The sequence below is a fragment of the Prionailurus bengalensis genome, chromosome B1, assembly GCF_016509475.1.
Source record: "Prionailurus bengalensis isolate Pbe53 chromosome B1, Fcat_Pben_1.1_paternal_pri, whole genome shotgun sequence".
In the NCBI taxonomy this organism is placed as follows: Eukaryota; Metazoa; Chordata; class Mammalia; order Carnivora; family Felidae; genus Prionailurus; species Prionailurus bengalensis.
This window is the reverse complement of record NC_057344.1, coordinates 78,019,675-78,045,599: the sequence shown is the minus strand read 5'-3', so window position 1 is coordinate 78,045,599 and position 25,925 is coordinate 78,019,675. Positions and strand designations below refer to the sequence as shown.

At 35.5% G+C, this 25,925-nt stretch overlaps 1 protein-coding gene across 1 annotated transcript in view; it reads right to left on the bottom strand.

Moving 5' to 3' along the window:
* IQCM (IQ motif containing M) overlaps positions 1-25,925 on the bottom strand; it is a 474,138-nt gene that overhangs the window by 259,798 nt on the left and 188,415 nt on the right. The window contains exon 8 of the mRNA XM_043567775.1: positions 15,453-15,568. Coding sequence (XP_043423710.1) covers positions 15,453-15,568 — 116 coding nt within the window. The remainder of the gene's footprint in view (positions 1-15,452; positions 15,569-25,925) is intronic.

Below are 25,925 nucleotides of genomic sequence, written 5' to 3'. Positions count from 1 at the left end.
TAATTAGAGATATGTGTATATGTGCTAAAATTCTAAACAAAAGCAAGGGAATGATGAACATAAAGTTAAGGAGATTGGTTTCTTCGGGATATGAAAGGAAAGAAAAGACACACAACTCAATTATGTTTTATAAGTATTTGTTTTAGTATTATTCTTTAAGATACACAGAAATAGACAGATATGTATAATGTGCTGTTGTGCATAAGTAACATATAAGACAGAAGAAATTTCTTTAAATAACAGGGTAGAAAAATTCCTTGAACTTATGACGAGCACCCCTTGAGAAAGAGAAGAATGAAGAGACCTTGGCAATCCACAGGTTTCTCAGGTATACCACAACTTCCTAGGACATGACATAACTCCAAATATCTCCTGTGGTTTGCGTGTATTCTTGGAAATTCTAAAATTCAAGAATGCCAAAGGATAGAACAGCTGCTGCCAGGTCTGAGTTATTTCTGAAGTCTTAAACTGTATGAATCTGTAAATACATGTGACTGGTTGTTTTTATAAGCTAGAATTAAAAGGAAAAATTGAGGAAATGAGTCTCCACTTTACAATTTGGGGGCATTTTAATATGTTTGTGTTTACACTGATGTTACAGTTGGTGTTTAAATAGATACAAGGTGCTTATTTGATTTTGAAAATGTTTCTCCCTTAGGATTGAAACTAACATCCCAGGCAGTTAATTTATTACTAAACAAATCAGTTAAAAACTGAACAGTATTTTAAAATATTGAATTCAACCCTTTTCATTTGTGATTCTGTTTGAGATTTATTGGAATGTGGAACCACTGTAAATACACGTTTGGGGGCATCTGGATGGCTCAGCTGTTAAGTGACTGACTTGGGCTCAGGTCATGATCTCACGGTTCGTAGGCTCAAGGCCCCGCGTGGGGCTCTCTGCTGACAACTCTGAGCCTGGAGCCTGCTTCTGATTCTGTCTCCCTTTCTCTCTGCCCCTCCCCCATTCATGCTCTGTGTGTGTTTCTCTCTCTCTCAAAAATAAATAAACATTTAAAAACAAGTTAAAAAAATGTGAGTTTGGTTATCATCATGAGATTTATATACTTTGTGGTAGACATGGAAGTACATCGCTTCCATTGTTTAACTAATCTAGTTAAACAATAAATTGTTTAACTAATAATTAGAACCTATTATGTGCTTATGTACATTTTCTTCAATCTTCACCAAGGCTGCACAAAAGATATTTTAATTCCCACTTTTCCTAATGAAGTTGAGACATTTAATATTTTTACCCAGATGACACAAGTAGGAGGTGGCTTGGATTCAGATTCAATATACTACTGTATTCAAAAGGTGAAATTGGTAATTAAGCAGATTTTTAATCACTGCAAACAGAACATAGTGAACAAACACAGTATCAGAATTTGTTAGGTTTTTAATTGATTGACACTCAGCAATTTTGTTTTCCACTTTTATTTCTTTTAGAAAAGATGTCATGATTTTGTAGGGAGTCAGTAGGACTTAATCACAGTGGGATTTAGGACTGCCCATCAAATGCATTGAGGTCAAAGTTTGTCCCCGCCCCCAAACTACAACTTGACTATCACTCCTTATTTGGAGAACTTTTACAGAAAATTACATAAAACAGTTCTTCTCAAACTTGAACGTGCTCATAAATCACTAATACCTGATTCCTAGAGACTCAGGGCGTACTTGGATGGATATATCAGCTTATTGAAATTGCCCAGATTAGTCCATTTAGGTGAAAGCTCTAATTATAAAAATATCTGGCATATTTTCCGAGGCCAATTTTGACATTCACTGTAGTTCCATTTCATTATTTGACAATGAGTTTCTTATAGCTCTGATTGGTTATAATCTCACTCCTCAACTTTCACATGAAAATGCATTCCTGCCCCACCATGTGACTCTAAATTCAACACAGAATAGCTGCACTTCAGGTATTGGTCAAGAAAAAAAGTACTTCGTATATACTGTGACTACTTATCAATGCTCACTTAACAGGCAGAATACCATGGGGAATGATCTAAAACAGCATTTCTAAAACTTTAATATGTTTATAAATCACTATGGATCATGTTCAAATGCAGATTCTGGTTCACCAGAGTTGGGGTGGGGTCCTGAGATTGTACATTTGTACCAAGATGATAACGGTGCTATTGAGTCATGGAGGAGAAAGGGCCTAATGAATATTCCCCTGCTCCTCAAGATATCCTAAATCTACCTCTGATTTAAACTAGCCCTGCAGAGACCTGGATACTATGTTACCTAGTAACCTAGCTTACCTGGAGGGTCTTCTAATGAGTGTTGGAAGAGATTGAAAAAAGAAAAAGAGAAACCAACAAGAGAACTGCCTGACAAAATGAGAATAGCCACTGATTCCAGAGAAGAGAAATGGAGGGAAAGTCTATTTCAGAACAAAGAATCAACGATTGTTCAACTCCTTTTGGTCAATACAGAAAAAAATAATAATAATTACAACAAGATTGATGCAACAACTTTAAATAGTTTTTTTTTCTTTTCCCTCCTCCTAATAATATTATTATGGCTGTATTTTTCACCGCCTAGGGAACTTGGGTCTCTTTTGTGTTCCTTTTAGAGAAAATTTCAAACAACCTATTATTCATTTTGAGCAAATACTTTCCAAGGTCTAATTTATGACATTATACTACTCTAAGCACCAGGGCTGCCTCAGTGATCTTAAAAGTCCTCACCCCTGTGGGGCCTACATTTTAGAGAAAAAGGCCAGGAATAAACCAATAAAGAGATACACAATACACTGTCAGGTCAGAGTACCTCGTATGATGAATATAAAGGCAGTGGTACTCTTTTGGTGGAGCGCAGCAGAGGACTCTCACAGGAAGATGCATCTATCAGTAAGAGGTAATCATATCTGCCTAATTCTGCCAAGAGGAATCATACAAACATGGGCATTCCAGGATATCTTGGACCAAGAATCAAGAACAATGAATATATGATCATGCTATTTTCCTTAATAATATGCGTGTGTTTTCATGTAAGTGTGTGTATATGTCTGCCCTCATCTCTTTCTCTTCCCTGTCTACCTTCATCTACTACTACTAGAGGTCTATGATGAGACTCAGAAATCCAAAAGGCTTTGAAAACCAACAAATTTGGTGTAACTCACATGTTACTCACATGGAAGAAAACTTAACCCACTAGATCTTTGGTGGCAAAACCTGATGTGAACCAACTTAAAAGACCTATAGAGTGGCCTCTCTCACCCACTTAATGAGAACATTTATATGCTTTACTGCAAAACATTAATATGTTTTGAATACCAGATTCATCGCAGATCTATTTATCTTCTTTCCTCTCTAAAGTTTGAAATTTTCTGAGTTCCTCAGTATATCTGGCCCCAAGAGTTTTGAAAAAGGATTATGGATCTGTACAACCACTACAGGGTACAACTATTAACTACTGTTGCTGTGTGTGATACACAACTGTGTCTTTGAGTAGCTCTGCATTTGTTATTCCAAATCATTCCACCTCACTAGCTGAAGCCTGAAGAGAAAGCTCTGCACCAAAACTATCTACTGTTTAATAAATACACTTGACTTTTTTAAACATTTTTTTTCTGATCATTTAATAAAGGAAATTACAGCATGCTAACTCAATGCAATATTAACAGCCGTGGCAATATCCAAATCCTGGATACTAGCTAGCAATTTGTAGGTCTACTCTCACTTTCTACGTCTACTTACTATTACTATTGAAGTTTTCATTCATATTCAACATCCATGTCTGGTGCCTTTTGTTTGATGAAAACAAGCTAATTAGTGTTGAACTTTCCCTAGTTCATAAATTTATTCCTAAGAACATTAAAAAGAAGTCAAGTGAGACATGTTCAGTAACAGATGTTTGCCTTTTTTGGCTGCCTTTTTACAGTTTGTTCTCTTTCATTACTTTTTAAGAAATTTAGTTAATGTTCCTTTTACAAGAGAACAAGCGTACCTAGCTTCCCAGCAGATTGGAGGCGGGGGGGGGGGGGGGGGGATTCCCCAGGGCAGGCACAGTCTGTTCATTCCCATAACCTAATATCTGCCCAAATGCTCTCTGCACTCAACTTTCATTCTTTCATCCAGGTTTTGGTAACAATCACGCTGCAGCTTAAAAAAGAATGCATACATTGACTGGAAACCATAAAGCTAGAACTAATATGGGCACTAACACTAACACACATGGGTCTACTGTCCCTCAAATATCTTTCCTGCATGGGAATATCTCAAAATAAAGGATCAATATAATTGAAATACTGGTTCAATCTTTTGGCTTCCACAATAAAGATTGTGAAATGGTTTCCAGAAGTAAGAACCCAATTTAATAATAAATGAGAAATATAGATAAATATTTTCTCCATAAAATTAAACTGATCCAAAATTTACAAACTTAAAATTATCTGATTATTTTCCTAACCCTCCACTTTTGAAAATTGTTTAGTCTGGGTCAGACTGTGACGCGGTTTAAGTGGTAGTATACTGGAAATCTAAGTAACATTGCAATCCAAAGCTTGCACTCAACAAGAGTGCTTTCTTTTAATACTTTGTGAAAATAATTGAATGTAAGTTTCGACCAATTTATTGCGACTACTCCTCTTGACCTATTCATTGCTAAAGGAATTTTGCATAGAGTATCTCCATTATTTTTCCCAATAAATTATCTTAACTAGGACAACAGTAGGAATTTTTATCTAAAAGGAAAGATGCAATAAAATAAAATAAATGATGGTTATAAAAACATACTTCAGGCCAAGATAATACCACTGCAAAGTACCGTAACTATTGAAATGTAGGCTTTTAACTGCAACTGTGTAAATTTAAAATGTCCATCTATATACATATATATCGAAGTAAATATCTACTTCATTCTATCATAAAGATTAAAACCTTTATAGATTAATAATTGTCAGGGACCAAGAGGATGAATAAATGGAAGAATGCCAATGGGTATGGGTTTTTTTGGGGGGGCTGATGAAAATGTTCTGAAGTACGTAGTGTTATGGTTATATAACTTTGTGAACATACTACAAAACACTGAATTGTATACATTGAAGTCTCTGAGTTATATCTCAAATAAAGCTTTTATTTTAAAAAGGTTAAAAACTTACTATTTCACAGAAAAAAATACGCATTTCAAAATTTAAATGTGAAGGCTAAAGATAACATACATTAGGCATCACTACTCTTTGTAGTAAGACAAAAACAAATGAATAAAAAAGTACACAGATAAGAGCAACTACTGGAATGCTATTCAAAATGTCAAAAAATCACGGTCACTTAGCTGTTAACTCAGTGCCTAAATTAATCCTAAGCCTACTGCAGGATTTTCAAAGAGTAACTTTATTTCTACCCAAAAATGACAATAAATACTTAGGAAATCATTTGAACAAATAGAAAATTTTAATTTAGTAGTTGTGATTATTTGTGCTAATTCTTACAAATATCAAAATCAAATCAGATGACTTTTTTTTTTTGAGTCAAATGTAGCCCACCAAGGGGGAAAACCATGAGCATGAAAATAATTAAAACACCTCCTCAATTGTTTTGGAGAAGGGAAGGAAAGGCTCAGAGAGAAGAAATTGGAGTGGGGGAAAAGACAGTAAGTAAAGATGCTTTACATATTAAAACTTAATTAACTATTTTTTATTATGTAATAAACTCCTTCAAGTGAATGCCCACAATCTTCTGAGAGTACAATTTGGTAAAGAATTACAAAAAGACATCTAAATTTCCACGTTAAAAAAAATATCTCTTTAGATTCTTAAAACTTTCTTTTACTAAAATTGCTCAAGAAAATTCTCCAGAGAAAACTAATCAGAAAGTTCACGTTAAAATACAGTCAATTCGTTCTATGGTCAAAATGAACCTGATACGGAGTAAAAGCAGTACCACCTTAAAAACCTGGTGGTGGAGTAGGAGGACCCTAGGCTCACCTTGGGTCCCCGGAACACAACTAGATAACTATCAAATCATCCTAAATACCCCAAAAATTGGCCTGAAGTCTTAACAGAACAAACTACACAACTAAAGGAAGATAAGAGGTCACATCAAAGAAGGTAGGGAGAAAAGGTTCGTGGCTGCTGTGGTGGGGAGGGAGTCGTGGTCACAAAGAAGGGTGAAAGAGAGGAGCATACAGGGGAATGCACAAGGAAAATGTTTCTCAAAGCCATTGGTTTGGAACACAAGAGGGGCTGAATTTTGTGAGTTCTTGCAACCAGCAGGTGCTTAACGACTGGAGTTTTAAAGGTCAGCAGACCCCAGTGGCTGGGATAGAGCCTGGAGGGCACTGCACTGCTCCTGGAGAGAAGGCAGGCAAACAACCTGAGGGCAGACATCATGGAAACAGTGATCTGAAAACCATCTGGGGCACACAGGAGAGAGATTATTCACTCTTCTAGGAGCCCTTCCCTGAGAGGCAGCATTCAAGGAGATGCCTCTCCAGGAACAAAGGAGCCAGCTGGGGCCATTTACTTCCCCTACCCCTCAGCATAAACAGAACCACTTGAGGGAAGCAGCTCAGCATGAACATTAGCTGCCTAACTTGCTTACATCAAGGCCCAACCCCTAGGGCTAAGGTAAGACCACCCTTCTCAGTCAAGCTTGCCTCAGCCCCTGTGTGATAGGCCCCTCCCCCAGAAGACTAGAACAGGCCCTACCCACACCACATCTTCAACCAAAGAGTTCTACAGGGCCTCAGTTCTGGTGGAGCTGGTGTCAGGCCTCATTTCACAAGCATACCTAGTTAAAGCTTGCCACATTCAGGCCAGAGACCAAACACTTCCCACAGCAGGCAAGGAGCACCTCTGCAGACAACTAACCTGAAGGATAGAGTAGCCAGAACACAACAGCCAGTACAGCAGGCACAGCACACACTTGAGATACTCCCTGAAGTGCCAGACCCTGAGCACTATATGACCTCTTCTTCATAAAGTAAAGCCATTACTTTCACAGGCAGGAGACATAGCTGGCTGTTCTAAAACAGAGAAGAAGGCAGACATTTAGACAAAATGCCAAAAAGGAGGAATTTATCCCAAATGAAAGAACAAGATAAGGCCATGGCCAGAGCTCTAAGTGAAACATATATAAATAATATGCCTGATGGGGAATTTAAAGAACGATCATAAGGATACTCACTGGACTTGAGAAAATAATAGAAAACATCAGTGAGACCCTTACCACAGAGATTAAAAAGTTAAAAAAGAATCAATCAGAGATGAAGAATACAATAAATGAAATTGGAAGCAGGCTTGATGTAATGAACTGGCGGGAAGAGACAGAGAAACAAATTTATGACCTAGAAGACAAAATAATGGAAAATAATTAAGCTGAACAAAAGGGAAAAAGAATTATGCAACACAAGGATAGACTTAGGGAATTCAGTGACTCTATCCAACATAATAACTTTCAAAGGAGTTCCAAAGAAGAGGAAAGAAGGCAGAAAATTTACTTCAAGATATAATAGAAGAGAACTTCTCTAATCTGGGGAAGGAAACAGACATCCACCTCCAGGAGGCACAGAGAACTCCCAATCAAAATCAACAAAAGCAGGCCAACATCAAGACATATTGTAATTAAATTTGAAAAATATAGTGGTAAAGAAAAAATCTTAATAGCAGCAAGACAAAAGAAGTCTTTAACTTATAAACCCATAAGGCTAGCGGGAGATTTTTCAACAAAAAGTTGGCAAGCCAGAAGGGAGTGGCATAATATTTTCAAAGTGCTGAATGGGAAAAATCTGCAGCCAAGAATACTCTACCCAGCAAGGCTATCTATCATTCAGAATAGAAGGAGAGATAGAGTTTCCCAGACAAACAAAAACTAAACAAGTTTGTGATCACTACACCAGCCATGTAAGAAATATTAAAGGGGACTCTGAGTGCAAAGGAGGGACCAAAAGTGACAAAGACAGGAAAGAACCAGAGAGAATCTCCAAAAACAATGACAAGTCAAGTAATAAAAAGGAAACAAATACATATCTATCAATAATTTCTCTGAATGTAAATGGACTAAGTGCTCCAATCAAAGTACACAGGGTGTCAGCAGGATGTCAGAACAGATTAAAAAAAAAAAAAGACCCATCTATATACTGCCTACAAGATACTCATTTTAGACCTAAAGACACATGTATATTGAAAGTGAGAGACTGGAGAAACATTTATCATACAAATGGATGTCAAAAGAAAACCAGAGTAGCAATACTTATATTGGATGAACTTGACTTTTTGTTCTTGTATTTTTTTTCTCCTGCTTTGGGATCAGGGTAGCACTGGCCTCATAGAACAATTTTGAATGTGTTCCCTCTATTCCATTATTTATAAGAAGTTGGCAAAGACTGCCATTAATTATATTTTTAAATGTTTGGTAGAATTCACCAGTAAAACCATGTGGTCTTGGGCTTTTCTGTGCTGGGAAATTTTTGATTCCTAACTCAATTTTCAGTCTTGTTATTGGTCTAAGAAGATTTCTTATTTCTTGGATTCAAGATTCATGATTACATCATGGTAGCTTGTGAATTTTTAGGAAATATCTGATTTTTGTCTAAGTTATCTGATTTGTTAGTATGTGATTGTTTATAGTAATCTGTTATCACACTATGTATTTCTGGGGTTATCTGTTGTATTGTTTTCCATTTCTCATTTTGGTTTTTGAGTCTTCTCTTTTTTTCTTAGTTAATGTAGTTAAAGCATTGCCAATTTTGTTTATTTTCTTGGAAAAACTGGTCATTACTTTCAATGTTATATTATTGTTTATTCTGGTCCCTATTTTATTTATTTATGATTTTTCTTTGTTATTTTCTTCCACTACTAAATTTTAGCTAAGTTTTTTCTTTTTCTGGTTCCTTGTGGTATAATGTTAGGTTGGTTATTTGAAATTTTTTCTTAATCCAAGCATTTATATCATACAATTCATTCTAACATCTGATGTTGCTGCATCACATAGGTTTTGTAATATTGTGTTTTTCTTTTGTTTTGAGACTTGCTTTAATTTGCTATTTGATTTCTTATTTTGCTCATTAGTTGTACAGTAGTGTGTTGTTAAATATTTACATATTAAATATTTAATATTTACATTGTAGATTTCCTGGCTTTCTTTTATTGTTGATCTTTAGTTTTGTACCACTGTGGTTGGAGAATACACTTGGTATGATTTCAGTATTCTTACATTTGTAATATTTGTTATGTCCCTATATATGTGATTTAACCAGGGGATTTTTCTGTGTGTAACTGAAGAAAATGCATATTCTATTTTTCTTGGATGGAATATTTTATATATATCTTTTAGAACCATATATTCTGAAGTATGCTTCAAGTAAAATATGTTACTGTTGAAAAAAAAATAACTTTAGGGGCACCTGGTGGCTCAGTTGGCTAGGTGTGTGACTCTTGGTTTCAGCTCAGGTCATGATCGCACCATTTATGAGCTCAAGCCCTCTTAGAGCCTTCTTAGAATTCTCTCTCTCTCTCTCCCCTTCCCTCCTCAAAAATAAATAAATGAACATTACAAAAATAATAACTTTAACTGAGGGTACTAGTTTAAAATCAAGCATATCAGAGGGGAGGTGGGGGGATGGGTGAAATAGGTGACAGGGATTAGAGTACACTTATCATGGGCACCAAATAATGATACACAGAATTGTTGAATCACTATATTGCACACATAAAACTAATATAACACTATGTTAACTCTACTGGAGTAAAATTAAAAAATTAAAATTAAAAAACAAAATTAAATTCATGTGAAGAATGATAATGTTATATTTGAAATTTCTTTTCATTTCTAAAAAATGTTTCTATAAAAACCAGTGAATTTTGTCGACAAGATGAAGATATAAGTATGTTTAAAAATATGACCAATGAATTGTTTTCTTCTCTCTTATGTAGGATGTGTTCCCCTAGGGAAGGGGGGGGGGGGTAGGGGATAGTGCAGAGGACAACGAAGCCAAATGCCCAGAGGACTGACTCACAGTTTGTTCTCTGAAACAAAACAATTTATAATGCAACCAATTATTAAACTGAATTCTACTTTTTTTATAATCCCTTATGTCCAAGTGTCAAGGTTAGGCAAATTCCTTGCAATCAGGGTTAAGAAGATAACATGACTGACAGTCTTCCTACAAAGACACTTCATGATAATAGGGACTTGCTTATCTCTTCAGTTTCATTTCTTGCCACTTGCCCCTTAGAAAGAATGTGCTGCACTTTTACTGCAATGAACTTCTTTCAATTCCTGAAATGCCCCTACTCTCCCATGTCAGACAACTACAACCACTCTTTTCCCTCCATTCTACTGCCTTGAACCTCATCACCATCCCATCCTGGATGCATGTGCACACGCTTGGCATTCCCTGGCTTGGAACTCCATCCTCACTGGTAGATATCACCAAACGACATATTTCCCCTTAGAAGGGGCACTGCAACATAGTTAATAACCACCCTCTGAGGAGAGGTTTGCCTTACTAACAACTAATGAATAAAAGTTATTGCACTTTCTCCTCTGTTTCCCAATTTTAGCTAGAAATTAACTACTTACACAAATTTCTGTCAATATTTGTTTTTATTTTTAAGAACACTGTTGATAAATACATTAATTTTTCCATCCCAGAATTTTGATAAATACCAAGGTTGTTTTCTATAACTATAACTAGAGTCCTCCAGGTTGTGGTTTCAAGATTGCTTCATACATGATTATAAATGTTAGCAAAACTTTTAAAGAAGAATTATAAAATGAAACTGTGGTGAGAAAGTTGGAGATTGTATTATTGCCATGTAATATTACATTGTTATGTTATACAAAAGATTACATTTTCAGTATTCACTTACCATGAATAAATATTATCTCTGAAGACAATTGCGGCTATAAATATCTCAGTACTCCAAAAATCATAAAAAAATTTTAAAAAATCCTCAGTATTTCAAAAAATTATAAAAAATACCATCAGTAACCTTTTCTTCAGGATGCAGTTTCTTTAACTTCATATAAAGACATTTTATGGGCCCATAGGACATTGCTTAAAGTAACTAGAAATTCTAATAACATAATTCTAATATAGTAAGGCTGAAGTTTCAGAAATGAAATATTAAAACTAAAGACATGAAACATTATTAAATTATTATTTAATTGGAACTGAAAACATATGGTGAGGATGTGGAGAAAGGGGAACCCTCTTACACTGTTGGTGGGAATGCAAACTGGTGCAGCCATTCTGCAAAAGAGCATGGAGGTTCCTCAAAAAGTTGAAAATAGAACTACCCTGATTCAGCCATTGCACTATTAAATATTTATCCAAAGGATACAAAAATGCTGATTCAAAGGGGCACATGCACCACAATGTTTATAGAAGCACTAACGAGAGCCAAACTGTGGAAAGAGCCCAAATGTCATCTACTGATGTATGGATAAAGAAGAGGTGGTGTGCGTGCTTGCGTGTGTGCATGTGTGTGTGTGTGTGTGTGTGTATTATATATTACATATAGTATATATATAATAATATATGTCATATATATATGGAATATTACTCAGCCATCAAAAAGAATGAAATCTTGCCATTTGCAATGATGTGGATGGGCTAGAGTGTATTATGTTAAGCAAAATAAGTCAGTCAGAGAAAGACAAATACCATATGATTTCACTCGTGTGTGGAACTTAAGAAATAAGACAGATGAAGATATGGAAATGGGGGAAAAAAGATAGAAAGAGAGAAACAAACTATAAAAGACTTTCAATGATAGAGAACAAACTGAAGGTTGACAGAGGGAGGTAGATGGGGGATGGGCTAGATGGTGACGGGTATTATGGAGGGTACTTGTGATGAGCACTGGGTGTTATATGTAAATGATGAATCACTAAATTCTACTCCTGAAACTAATGTTACACTATATGTTAACTAACTAGAATTTAAATGAAAATTTGAAGAACTGATAACATATAAGGATTCAAAAGATTTTATAAAGAAAACAAAAACTTCAGGCTTAAAAGGGATAGTGTTGTTTTGTTTTGTTTTGTTTTTTAGGTTAAAGAAAGCATATCCACAGTGACTTTCTTACCTGAGTGAATTAAAATTTTGATAAGAGTAGCTATGCTGTAGAGAGCGTTTTGAAAGCAGAATGTGCAAAATTTTTCTCTCCTCCTACAAAATCAAAGACAGGGTTTTCTCTGCCCTGTGCCTACTTTTACCAGTGCAGGTTTCTACATTCTTTTTTTCCTACTTACTTTTTGGTCTGACTGAAAAAAACTCAGATCAAGATTAGGTACCATTTCCCACCCATTAGTAAGGCTGCTATCAAGAAAATGGATAATGTAATAAGTACTGATGAGGATATGGAGACATTGGAATATTTGTGCATTGCTACTGGGAATGTAAAATGGTGCAGCCACCGTGAGAAACAATATGATGATTCCTTAAAATATTAAACACAGGAATACGATACAGTCCAGCAATTCTACTTCTGGATATATACCAAGAGAAGTGAAAGCAAGGACTCAAACAATATTTATACACCCATATTCAAAGAAGCATTATCCAAAATATCCAAAAAGGTAAGAGCAATTCAAGTGTCCATCAACAAATGAGTGGATAAACAAAATATGGTACAAGTATCCCCTGCTTTTGAAAGTTCACATTCTGCCACTTCACTTTTAGGAAAGACCTATATTAGCACCTACTTTTGCTAACTCAAAGAAATCCAAAGATTTTTGCTTTTATCTAACGAAAAAGGTGAAAAGCGAAAATAGCATTCAACATTTGTTTTGCAGCAAGCCATTATAAAGGTAGCACACAACCCAACCAGTGAGAGTGGCCTCACCTAGCTCCTTCCCTAGAAACTCCACTCAGCACCTCATCATCAAGCTACCACACCTTTGAACTGTGTCTTGTGAGCATCTGTGCTTTATCTTAAAGCATTTTGTTCATCCATTAGCTAAGATATCAGAAAGGCCCAGGAGAAGTTATTTTTGGGATCTGGGAACACTTGAAATTTTTTCCATATAAATCAATGGTAATTATTTCTTCACTTTACGTGATTTCAGCTTACAAAATTTTCATAGGAATGTTCTACTTTGGGATAGTGGGGAAACCTGTACAACAGAATATTATTCAGTCTTTTTAAAAATTAAGGAAATTCTGACATATGTTACAACATGAATGAACCTTGAACACATTATGCCAAGTGAAATGAGCCAGTCACACACACACACACACACACACACACACACACACACACACAAAATCAAAACCATAGAGACAGAAAGTAGAATGCTTGTTGCCAGGAGATGAGGGAAGGGAGAGAGAATTAATGTTTAAAGGGTACAGAGTTTCAGTTTGGAAAGATGAAAAAGTTCTGGAGATGGATGGTGGTAATGGTTACACAGCAATGTGGGTGTAATTAATGCCACCAAATGATACACTTAAAAATGGTCAAGATGTAAATTTTATGTTAAGTATATTTTACCACAATAAAAATTGGGGAAAAAAAGATTACTTAGAACATGATGTTTGATCCCTTCTAGGATTGTGATTATTTTGAAGGATAAACAAAAGAGCAATTCTTACTTAAAAAAAAAAAAAGGCCATTTAGACTTTCAGTAGTAGAAACTGAAAATCAAGTAAGCTGCAGGAAAGAAATTTGAAGGTTTGAATCCTGCTCCTTATCCATTCACACATACCCACCCCCAGTACTGTTGGTTTTCAAGGATAAGAGACAAGCCTTTAACTGGACTGATGCAAAAGGCCTTTTCATGCTCACCCAGTCTCCACTCCAGTCTACCCCAAACTCTTTAGCCATGTGCACATCCCCAAAGCACTATCTTTTATGTCAAAGCTATGGGTAATAGCCTTTTGTGTTCCTAATTCCCCCACTCAACAATGAATAAATATACCCTGTCTTGCATTTGCTCTCCACAATCAAGTCCACCCTTGCCAGATATATTCCCCCAAAGAAATATATTTAAATGTGGTTTGTCACACAGCTAGGAGCAGTCTTTAAATTGTTAGTGTAAAACAGGGTAGAGCTGGAGCTGGAAAGCTTAGAAGAAGCAATTCATTTTTTTTACCTTTACTGGGAGATAATAATAACAGCCTTCTATGGGTATTGCTTTTGTTAAAGACATCATATTATTTTCCTTAATAATATTCATATAATGTCCTTATCTAAAACAGTGTTTAGTTTTAGTAAATTTATTCACAAATTTAGCAATATAAGTTATATATAACATGATTCAAAAAGTTCTGGTCTATGGGAAAAATATAAAAATACAACCTTTGTTTTTTTTTTAATCTTAAGTAAAGAACTATTCAATAGACAGGAAAAATAATTTTTCAATATATTTCAGTTGTCTAATGGTGTTATGGACTGAATTATGTCACCTCAAAATGCGTATGTTGAATTCCTCACCCCTAATGTTACTGTATTTGGAGATAGGGCCTTTAATGAAGTCATTAGGTTAAATGAGGTCATAAGGGTAGGGTCCTAATCCAATATGATTAGTGATCTCATAAGAAGAGACAGACACCAGGGACACATACAGGAAAGGCCATGTGAGGACACAGCTGTCTGCAAGCCAAGGAGAGAATGGCCTCAGGAGAAAACAGACCTGCTGGCACCTTGATCTTGGATTTCCAAACTTCAGGACTTTGAGAAATAAATTTCTGTTGGTTAAGCCACCCGGTCTGTGGTATTTTGTTATGACTGCCAAACACACTAATACAAATGACAAGTCAAGAAGAAAAATAGTGATACAAAAAGAGAGAAAAAGTCAGTGAAAGGATGAGACAGACACAATCACATACAGAACAGAACATGGAGAAGATGCAAGAAACCCAAACATATATATATAGGTACTGTTAGACACGACATTATAAAATAGAAATTGTTGCTAAAAATTTCAGAATCACATGAGTTTCCTCTACTATTGATACAGAAACATCTTAGGACCTTGCCTGATAAACAGATGAACTCAAAGTGAAGTCCAGATTCCATTTTCAAGTCCCAGATTCCCATGTTTCAGTTTAGAGAGTCCTCATTCAGAAAACCATCAATGTGTGGTTGTGAAACTGTCCTTGGATTTTTCAGTCCTCTGTCACACTCCTAACAGCTATCTTCATGCCCCACTGGCCTCCATTATATTTACTTGATAGTCTGGGTACCATTACAAAAATAGTTACTATCACATTTGGGGCAAATCATTGTGATGATCACTTTGGCTATCAGTACTCTTCAAATAAAAATTAATACACATATTTAGGAGTTAAGGTGATCCACAAGATGCAAATTTTGCACAAGATATGATAACAGAAGTAAAGCACTGTTTCAGGACAAAGAATTTCAGTGGAGAATCATTTGGGAATGAAATAGGTCCACAGCACAATCTCACATGTTTTATCAAAATTAACCCAATAAGCTGCCAGAAGAACGGTAACACAACTCTATATCCAGTTTCACAAATACTCACAGAACGGTAATCCCGAAACATTGATGATGGCCCACACAAACTAGGCCAGCTGGAGTCAGGAGTCAAACGGGAAGGCTTTGTTGACATAATTCCTCTCCAATCGTAGAATGTTTTATCTGTTAGAAATATCAATGCAAGTTAAAACAATATTTATCCAAGAAAAGTACACACAGACCATACTGCTTAATGTTACAAAGAGGAAAATAGATCATCTTTATGGCCCTGTTATTCTATATTAAAATCGCATCTTGTCATCTAATCAGAGAGATGCAGAAGCATGAGCACCACACAGAGAGAGGCTTCAATTAATTGGTTCCATCACACAGTAAAGCTCTTGTGTTTTTATTGGGTACGGTGTGCCCATCAGAAGACCAGGTTCATTCCTTTGAGTCTCTTCTGTTCAAGAGCACTGACTTCTTTTTTTAAAGGAGGCTTAAAGCAAAATCATATTTGTGAATAGCACTTACAAAAACAAAGGGAAAACTCCTCTCCCTGCTACATCAGTACTTTAAAAGAAAATTCAGAATTATGATGAGGGTACACATTTTGAAATGGCAAAGTAAGTGAAATTATTAAAAGTGCTCTAGACAAATAAGTTGAAAGAGCAAAAGGTTAGCCAACATATGCCCACATATTTCTTCTGTCTCATGGCAGTGGTTGCATGGGATTTCTGCAGACAAATTTTTTTTAAAGATGAGGAGATTTAAGATTTATTTGTCTATTTCTCAGAAACATTAATCATTTAAAAGAGAAAAATTCAGTTCAATCCTGCCATCCAAAATGAATCAAACTGTTTACACATTTCCAATTTTCTTCCTAATACTTATTTATTTACATATATTCTTTCCTGAAACTTTCGATTTAATACAGACATCTATGGACTGCTTAATTTCACATAAATTTAGAGAAAACTCAGACGTAATAAATTCTCTCATTTCATTGCTTCAACTTATTTATAGGATCATAAGCTAAGTGTCCTATAGGGAGGCAGATAGTAACATAAAATAATAAAAAAATGTAATGTTATCTCAGAGACATTCCAATCAATAACATGCATGTAATCTACCCCATTCTAATTTTATATGTATATAATTTCTTCCACTTCAGTCAAAAAGAATCTTTGTCCTCTTATCAAAAAGGCAAAGTGTCTAGAAGAGGCAACATAATAAATTGTATTTCAATCACAACTCAATATGAATAAATAAAATTCTTTAGTGGAAGCAGATGCCAACAATGGAAAGATTATAGGGAACCTGAACATATTAGTATCTGGGAAGAGGACAGCAAAGAAAAGGCCATACGCATTAAACTTTAACTAGGGATTTTTATAAACCCAGGGGGGACTTAAAAGGGTAGAATAAGAGTTATTAGAGATGTGTAAGTCCCCATATTTCTTATGACGCTTTCTTGAGTAATTTAAAGCATTCCTCAACTCACTAACACTATCTCTGGACCACCTACTTCCCTTAATGAACTTGCACCATAAGTGTCTTCACATGTTTTAGATAATTGGGCATCTCTTTCCAATCTCCTTTTTAATTTTAACTAGGGTCTAATTTACTTTATTTTTTTCATATTTATAATTTTTACTTTTCATTTTTTAATATGATTTATTGTCAAATTGATTAACATACAATGTGTACCGTGTGCTCTTGGTTTTGGGAGTAGATTCCCATGGTTCATCGTTTAAATACAACACCCAGTGCTCATCCCAACAAGTGCCCTCCTCAATGCAATCTCCTTTTTAAACTGATAAACACTTCCAGGATGAAGACAATATCTTAGTTGGAATTTATCTGTGCTTCTGGTTCATCAGCAATGCAATTGAGGTAGCTATGTAAATACTGGTGAACAAGAATTAGCCTCAAAAGGGGAGATGTCACAGGGAAAGGGAGTCTTCCTGATCATTGAAGAGCCCAACCCAAAATGAATCTAAGTGCTATACAAATTATTTTCCAAGACAGTGCAGAGCATTTCAAATATTTTATCTGGTTTACCCACAAAACAGACTCATGCAGTTGAGAAGGCCATGCATTATTTTCTCCAGTCTATAGGTATCACATTAGAAAATACAGCTATAACTTTTCCACTTCAGGAAGCAGTAAACCCTCCACTAAAATCCTCAAGGTAATCATTCACACACTGATGTATGCTAATGACTCCTCCTCAGAAGCCAGGCCCAGAAGGTGACATGCAACAAATTCCAGTTTATTCCACAAAGTCAGTCAAAAGTTATAAACTGGTAGTTTGAAGAACAGAGTCATACATCAGACTAAATGTTCACAAACCCTCACGGAGCCAACACTCTTCACAGATACTGCCACAGAGAAACGAAGATTCTGAATGCTGGAAATGGAGTGGGGAGTAAGCAAGAGTAGGCTGCTTATTGGTAGGTGAAAAAATAAGAAATCTTAGCAGTGATCCCAGTTTAACAGCCAGCAGGATAGAACAAAATATTCTGATATTAAACAAATCTGGGGAAAATGTAATACCAAAATTTGAAAAGGAACCAAGAAGGTTCCATCAGGTTAACAAGCTGGTGAAATAGGAGCTACCTTGGAACATAAAAAATTTGGTTAAATAACTACCCATACTGATGTCTTCCTGACTTTGTATATCCTCAATACTTATATAGACTCTTTTTGAAAAATATTATACACTTAGTTCATGTTATTTTGTTGTCTTCTGCACATCTTATTTTCCTATCTAAACTTAAAAGTCTTTTACTTGCTTTGCATTTCCCATAAAACTGAACATAATGCGGTGCCCAAAGCATATGTTCAATGTATGCTCTGGAATTACTTGGCACTGGCTGAAAGGCCAATCACCAAAACTGTTAAATGTGAAAAGTCCCATACAATGCAACTGACACAAATATCTGAAGGAATGGAAAAAAATTTACAACAGGTTTTTAAAATTCTATTTTTTTTCAGGATCAACTATTTTCCACCAGATTATCTTCTCTCACTTTCTAGCATCATCTTGATGTTTATAAAGGTAATAATTTTTAAACATATTTCAGTTGGGGGTGCTTTTTTTAAATTTTATTTCCTGTTTTTACTTAAATTTATGTAGTTAACAATGAGCCAATTATTTGCAAAGGTGAGAGACAGTTCCAAATTCTAATTGTCATAGTTATTTTAGAAACTAAAATTTCTCAAATGACTCACAGAAAACTGATAAGGTTCTATACTGTGGTGAGACTGCCAAGAGAATGAAGAAAGAAAGAAGGAGAAAGGAAGGAAGGGAAAATTTGTAGCTAGTTGAAACATTCACCACTTATGTAATCATCTTCATCGTGACAAATATTTCCTCCAGGTTGCAAATGGATATATTTGTCCAAGTCACCTGAATTATCAGCAAAAGACCCAAAGACAGTAGAAGTTCAAATTTTTTAAATATATTGTGTCCATCAACCATGAATGAAGAACTAAGAAACAGTCTATGCTAATGATATATAATGTAAGAATATAATAGTTCCAAGGAATATGTCTATGCAACTGCATCCAACAGAGCCGAAGAGGTCCAAATGAAAGTGTGAAGTATCTTTACAAGGACATGATAGAGCCCAAGACACTAGTGGGTTCAAGTGGTCCTGTGTCCCTAGAGCCTTTTTTATGCCAAGCTTGTTCTGTTTCCCTTTTATCAATTCCCTTGTATCAATTAATTCTCTGAGTTAATTGCACATGCAGTTTTAATCTGCGTGTAATTACAAACAATTAATAGTTAGGAGACAGAATTAGCAGTTCTTAGTTTGATTATCTATATAATTAAAAGGGGTGGTAAACTAGAGTTGACAAATAGCATCTTAATCACTTGAATAATCAAACCCAGAAGCTTGCTTGGGCAGCTGAACTCCATCTGTTACATTAGTTCAACTTTTAGAATCAATGACTGAAATGTCCATTTAAATCAATCATATTTCAATTTATAGTCAAAAACATACAATATGTATTCTCAAATTGCTTAAACTTTGTTTCATTTATTTAAAATTAACTGTTTCCAAAAGGGTTTAATAAAAATAAAGATTCAACAGACTAACTTATGTGTATCTACTGAATACCAGTTAATATTCATGGCTCCCAAATCTTATATTATAAAACATGTAAGAAATACAGATAACTCTGTGTTCCAATTAACACTTCTATTTAAGTGAATCCTGAGAGACAGCAAATAAGACATACCTATGATCCTTTTTTGGGTTCTGATGGGATCACTTGTTTATACATACAAAGCAAATACTAAAAAACAGGAGAAACTTAAAGTGAGTTACAAAGATATGTGAGAACTTCATTCTTATTAGGATATAATATAATACAGAACAGTGGCATCACTGTTGCATAATATGTTTCTGAATTGCCAAGTATTTGAACAAGTTTGACAGATACTTTCAGCTAATAATGGATAAAAAAAAAGTGTTCAAAAAGAATCATTTCTGGTTCAATATGGCTTTGTGACTTCTGGCTGTGAGGCAGCCCCTTTTACAGTACCACTAAAATAGTGTAACAATAAAGAAAAAGATGAAAATCTCAAGGTTACAAGAAATTAAGTCTAACCATTCATTAATATGCAGATGAGAAAACAAAATTCTTTAAGATGAGGAAGTGAATTGAGGAAAGCAATTAGTGACCTTTACATAATAAAACCCCTAGCCCATCTGAAAGATGTTAGAAAAAAGGCGTATTATCTTCCAAGAAAAATATAAAGAAAAAAGAACAAAACCCATTTCTGTACAATGTGGATGCTGCTTTTGAAGAACCCTTCCCTTTCCATACCCTCAACTACCACAATCCACTTGGACACTACAACTCTAAGGAAACAACTAGAAAAGAGAGTAATCCTGACTGTACCAACAGGAATTGAAACAGTCTTATTGTAAAGAAAGAGCTCTGTGCAGAGGATGGGACTGACAGGATTTGACAACAATGCATAACGGGGATTGTAATTTTAACGTGCTAAACAGCTAAAAATAATAATAATACTAAAGAATGAAGGAAGAATGAAAGAATGAAAGGACCCACCCAGTAGAACCAAACTGTTCCAAATGGGCATCTCCAGGTTATTGAGAATTCGGCAGAGAAGGGGGCATTGACACCAGTCATCAACTATAGAACTAGAAAAGGTAATTGGCACATTCAAGTGAACATGGAGCAGAGTAGAGAAAAATCCATATGTTCTCTCTGTTCATAATCACTCACTTTGCATGGAGCTATGTCTTTTTATTCAGGGCAGAGTAAACATCCTGGGGCCTATATTGATCATGGAAATGCCAGTTAACATTTATAGAGGACCTAGATAGTTGAATACTTTACACGCGTTACCTGACCTAATCTACACGAGAACCCTAGTTTAACAGAGGAGAAAACAAATTAAGTCACTTGCCCCAGTTCAGGCAGCTAGTAAGCAGTTGTGTGAACCCAGGTCAATCTGAATTTGAAGCCCAAGGGACAGTGACACAAGGGGAAAGGTCCCAATGCAAGACTGAACAATGGCCCCAAAGATACTCACATCCCAATCCCTGAAACCTGCAAATGTTAGAATACATGGCAAGAGGGACTTTGCAGGCATGATTAAATCAATAATCCTGAGAGGGGAAGATAACCTAGGATATCATGATGGGCCATATGTGTACTCACAAAGGCCCATGGAAAAGAAGGATATGTGATGACAGAACCAAGAGTGATTTGGAGAAGAGGTCATGAGCTAAGGAATGCAAATAGCCTTCAGAAGCAGAAAAGGAACAGAAATATTCATTCCTAGAGTTGCAGAAAGAATCAGTCCTGGGGAACATCTCCACATAGTCCAATGAAATTAATCTCAGATTTCTGTATTCTGTAAGAGAATACAGTTGTGTCCTTTTAAGCTACCAAGTTTGTGGAGCAAATTGTTGAAGCAGCCCTGGGAAACTAATACAGTCTGCAATTCTGAAAATCTATAAAAGAGTTTAAGTCAAAAATATTCTATTAGAAGTCAAAAATATTCTATTAGACTCAGAAAAAAATTTTAGAATAGTATTGATTCCATTGTACTATATAACAAGCCAAACTCTAAAATAGAAGCCAAAAGCAATAAGGAGAAAACAAACTAAGACTTTAAACAATAAGAATATTTGCAAGATAAATAAAAATGGAAATGAGTGATCTTTAAAAAGCAAGAAATACCAGGAAACCAAAACTGTAACAACAGAATTAAAATGTATTTCACACTTAATAGGAGTGTAAGAGACAGTACAGAATATCAAATGACTAGATTTAGCAAGTGTTCCTAGAATAAAGAAGTATCCAAAGATGAAAATTATAAGAGAGAAGATTAAAGATTATAGATTAAAGTTGACAAAAAATAAGTATCCATCAAAGGAGTCCTATACATTACTGAAGATGAAACCAGAATAATCGAAAGTAAAGAAAACAAACACGACTGAATAATAATTTCCTCAGCTAAAAAAAAAAGCATGTATCTTCTGAGTATTGGGGCTTATTGTATATTATGAGAAAGTAATTAAAAGAGATTTGTATGCCATTACATCCTGCAAAGTTACAAGAATAAAGAAAACAAACTACTAAAAGAATTCACACACATTTGCAAAGAAAAAACATCTCAAAGGTGTAAAACACAGGTTGTTATCAAATGTCCTCTGTGAAACAACAAAAGAAACAATAAATGACAGAAAACCACAAACAGAATTTCCAAGGAAAAGGAAAAGTTGTGAAACAGAAATTTTTAAAACAAAATTGTCTTCGATTTATAAAGGCCAGGGAAAAAATTCATTCTCCGATATACCAACACCCCGAAGGTCTGCTGAGAAAATTCACGTGTTTTTGTTTAAATAAAAAATATCTATCTGAAGATCAAGACATGAATCAAAATTAAGGTTAAAAGAGTGTAGAAATCATGGGACAGCAGTTCTTCCCATAACCAGAATAGCCATTTCTAGTAGGACCACAACAGTCACGTGGATTCTACACCTCAGACTTACAGCTTGATCTTGCCAGTCCTAGCCTCATAGTTCCTTTTCTGCTTCATTTTGCTTTCCTAGGAAACAAACAGTTTGTTTCCTATGGTAAACGCTTTACCTCACTCATAGTTCCAATGAAATGTTCTTTCAAATAGAATCTTGTTCTATGATTACCAAAAACAATAACCAGTGACCAGCATTGGTGTCTCGTGCACTTAGAATGGCTAAAGGTTTGGAACATGTACCCAGTAAACAAGACAAGGAAACAAAGAACAATAGTGGCTATTTTAATTTTCCAAGAACTTAAATAATGACTTTTCTCCTTCTTAAAACTTCAAATTGAATCACCTAAATCACGACATCACCTCCCAGGAAGTGCCTCTTTATATCATGAGAACAGCCTCTGAATATTCCTATGGCCCTCAGTTGTTTAAGGGGAAAAATATATCTGGAAAATAGATTGTAGGATATACACCAGAATTTCATAGTGAGTATTTCTGGATGGTAGAACAATAAATGAGCATCTCTTTTTGTGACAGTGTTCTGTATTTTCCACATTTTCTGCAATTAATCATACTAATTGCAACTTTACAGAGAACACATTTAAAATAAGTCTGTATAATTTTAGGCGAAATTACGCAAAAATTATGTAGAAAAACTATGAACAAAACCAAAGTCTGAAGAAATCATCACAGAACTTTAGGGAGATTTACCTCTCTTTTTTCTAACAAAGATGTTTTGTACTTGGTAAGAAGAAAACACAATTTGCTTAAACTTCTTACATAACAAGTATACATACAAAAATAAATGCTTCCTTTATTTATTTTTTAAAAAATTTTTTAACATTTATTCACCTTTGAGACACAGAGAGTGAGCAAGGGAGGGGCAGAGAGAGAGAGACACAGAATCAGAAGTATACTCCAGGCTCCGAGCTGTCAGCACAGAGCCCGATGCAGTGCTTGAACCCGCAAACCCGAGACCATGACCTGAGCTAAAGTCAGACACTTAACTGACTGAGCCACCCAGGGACCCCAATAAACACTTCCTTTACATTTGTCTTCAATGACACAACAGTTTGGGGGCAGGGGAGAACCACACTATCTTTAAAGAGTCATAAACTCACATCCCCCTCTCAGGAAGTAACAGAGATAGTCTGCTATGTTGAAGTAGCTTTGTAAAAGTTTAGTCTCAGTCTTTCTGATTAACTAAAACAAGCCCAGGTACTACTGTCACAGATTTATTTCTGTGATACAAGGGCAGCTATCTGAATACATGATCTGAAAATGTCTCTTGATGGCAGCCCACTTGTCATCTTTGCCCAGAAGCACTATGACAAATACAGCTCATGCTAGCACCTGACTGCAAACTCCAGGTGGGCAGAGGTCACATCCTGTATACTGTTGTATCCTCTACACAACCACAATGCCTGGTACAGAATATGTACGAATAGTTTTGAAGAAAAAATGTTAACATGAACTGGATGATGCTTGTTTTACAGATGGCAATGATTTCATAGGTTTCTAGGCAAAAAAAAAAAAAAAAAGACAAGAGTTCTGGGAGAAAAGTGATTTATTGCATGGTAATTCAATGGGAGTGTTCTTAGCAGTCCCTGCCCCATCCCTGTAAAAAGAAGCAACAATTAACTAGCCATTTGTTTGTCTCATATAATCCTAAATTTTTAAAAATTATTTCTTCCAGGTTGATTACATACTGATGTTTGGGCAATACAGATCTTACTGATTTTAGTCAAGGTTTCTGTGCCCACACTCATACATGCTTGGTGAAAATGAAAATTTGAAAAGATTCTGGGAAAGTAATTCACCAGTGAGAGAAGTCTTTTAAATATTCATAGTTTTGAAGTAATATCGATTTCTAGGAATCTTTCATAAAGAAGTAATCTGAAATATGCCACAAGATTCACTAATAACGATGTTTATTACAGCATTATTTATAATAATTGGGCAGAAGAGTTAACATAGCAAAGCTGAGACTGTTATTCCTAGAAAGACAAGTTTACAAGGTTCATCCTGGGCTGGTATCTGGGAACTTGGCAGGTGAACAGTTCCCTACACTGATGTAAAACTTTTCCTAAAAGATAAGAGTATCTCACTGTGCCTAGACTGGGCAAACAATACGGGTTTATGCAAAATGTGTGCTTCTTTCTGGAAATCTGGAATGTTGGGACATACTAAGCAGAGGATACTTAGATTATCCCCCAGTAAAAACCTTGTTGCTGAATCTTTAATGAGTTTCCCCAGTGTACCATGACCCGAGTCATCACCCCCCAGGAAGTGCGATTCATGTCACGATTCATTATTGGAGGAATTAAATGCATTGCAGTGACCACTGGAAGAACTCTTGGAAGCTTGCTCCTGGTTTCCTCTGGCCTCCACCACATGTGAAGTGATTTTTCTTTGATTGTTGATTTTTCTTTGTATATTTTTATATAATAAACCTTTGCTATGAATATGACAACATACTGAGTCCCATGAATCCTCCTAGCAGATCACTGAACAAGGGGTAGTCTTTAGAACCCCAACACAATAATAAAATTGAAATTAACATAAATGTCCAGTAATGGGAGATTGTTTAAATAAATATAGTACATACATGCATTGAGTTATTTTTCAACAACAAAAATATATATCTTGCACTTTCAATTATGAACAAAAAACCCATAAACAAAAAGACTAAACAAAATATGCCAAAATGCTAAAAATAATAATTTTTGGTTTAATCGAACTTTTGTCTGTATTCTGTTTTTTTGTTCTGAATGGGCTGAATGCAAAATTCATGAATCTGAAGGACCTGACTCACATAGAGCCATTTTTGAGGAAAGCTATCCTAATTGTTTTTTCCTCCTACTGGTTGCCATAGGACCTAACCCTTGGTTTATTTGTAAAACCAGACTTGCTGCCCAAGCTTGAATAGACTGGATAAGGAAGCAGTCCACGGGCCTGAGACAAATATACATGAGTTGGACATGAGGGGGTAAGCACATATTTGGCTCAAACTCTGCCCAGTTTGGTCTCTACACCACATGGAAACAATGTAATGCAATCAAATCTTATGTTTTAACAATTTAAATGCTAAACGAACAAAAAGAAGGAGGTTGTTAGCTAAGAGGTGAAATACCCCTCTACTTCTCTCTGAATCAAGTTGATAATCCCAGTTTTCAAAAATCTGGAGCGTAGGGGTGCCCGGGTGGCTCAGTCACTTGAGCATCTGACTCTTGATTTCAGCTCAAGTCATAATCCCATGACCCTGGGATCAAGCCCCAAGTCAGCTCCATCCTGAGCGTGGAGCCTGCTTAAGATTCTCTCTCTCTCTCTGTTTCTCTTTGTCTCTCTCTCTGCTCCTCTCTACCTCCTTCTAAAATTTAAAAAAAAAAATTAAAAAAATAAATCTAGAACCTAGAATGACTGTGGAATTTAGGGGATGACTTTACAGGATCTTTTTGCATACATGCATCACTCAAAAAAATATGCACATGCCACTCCCTTCCAGTTATAAGGATG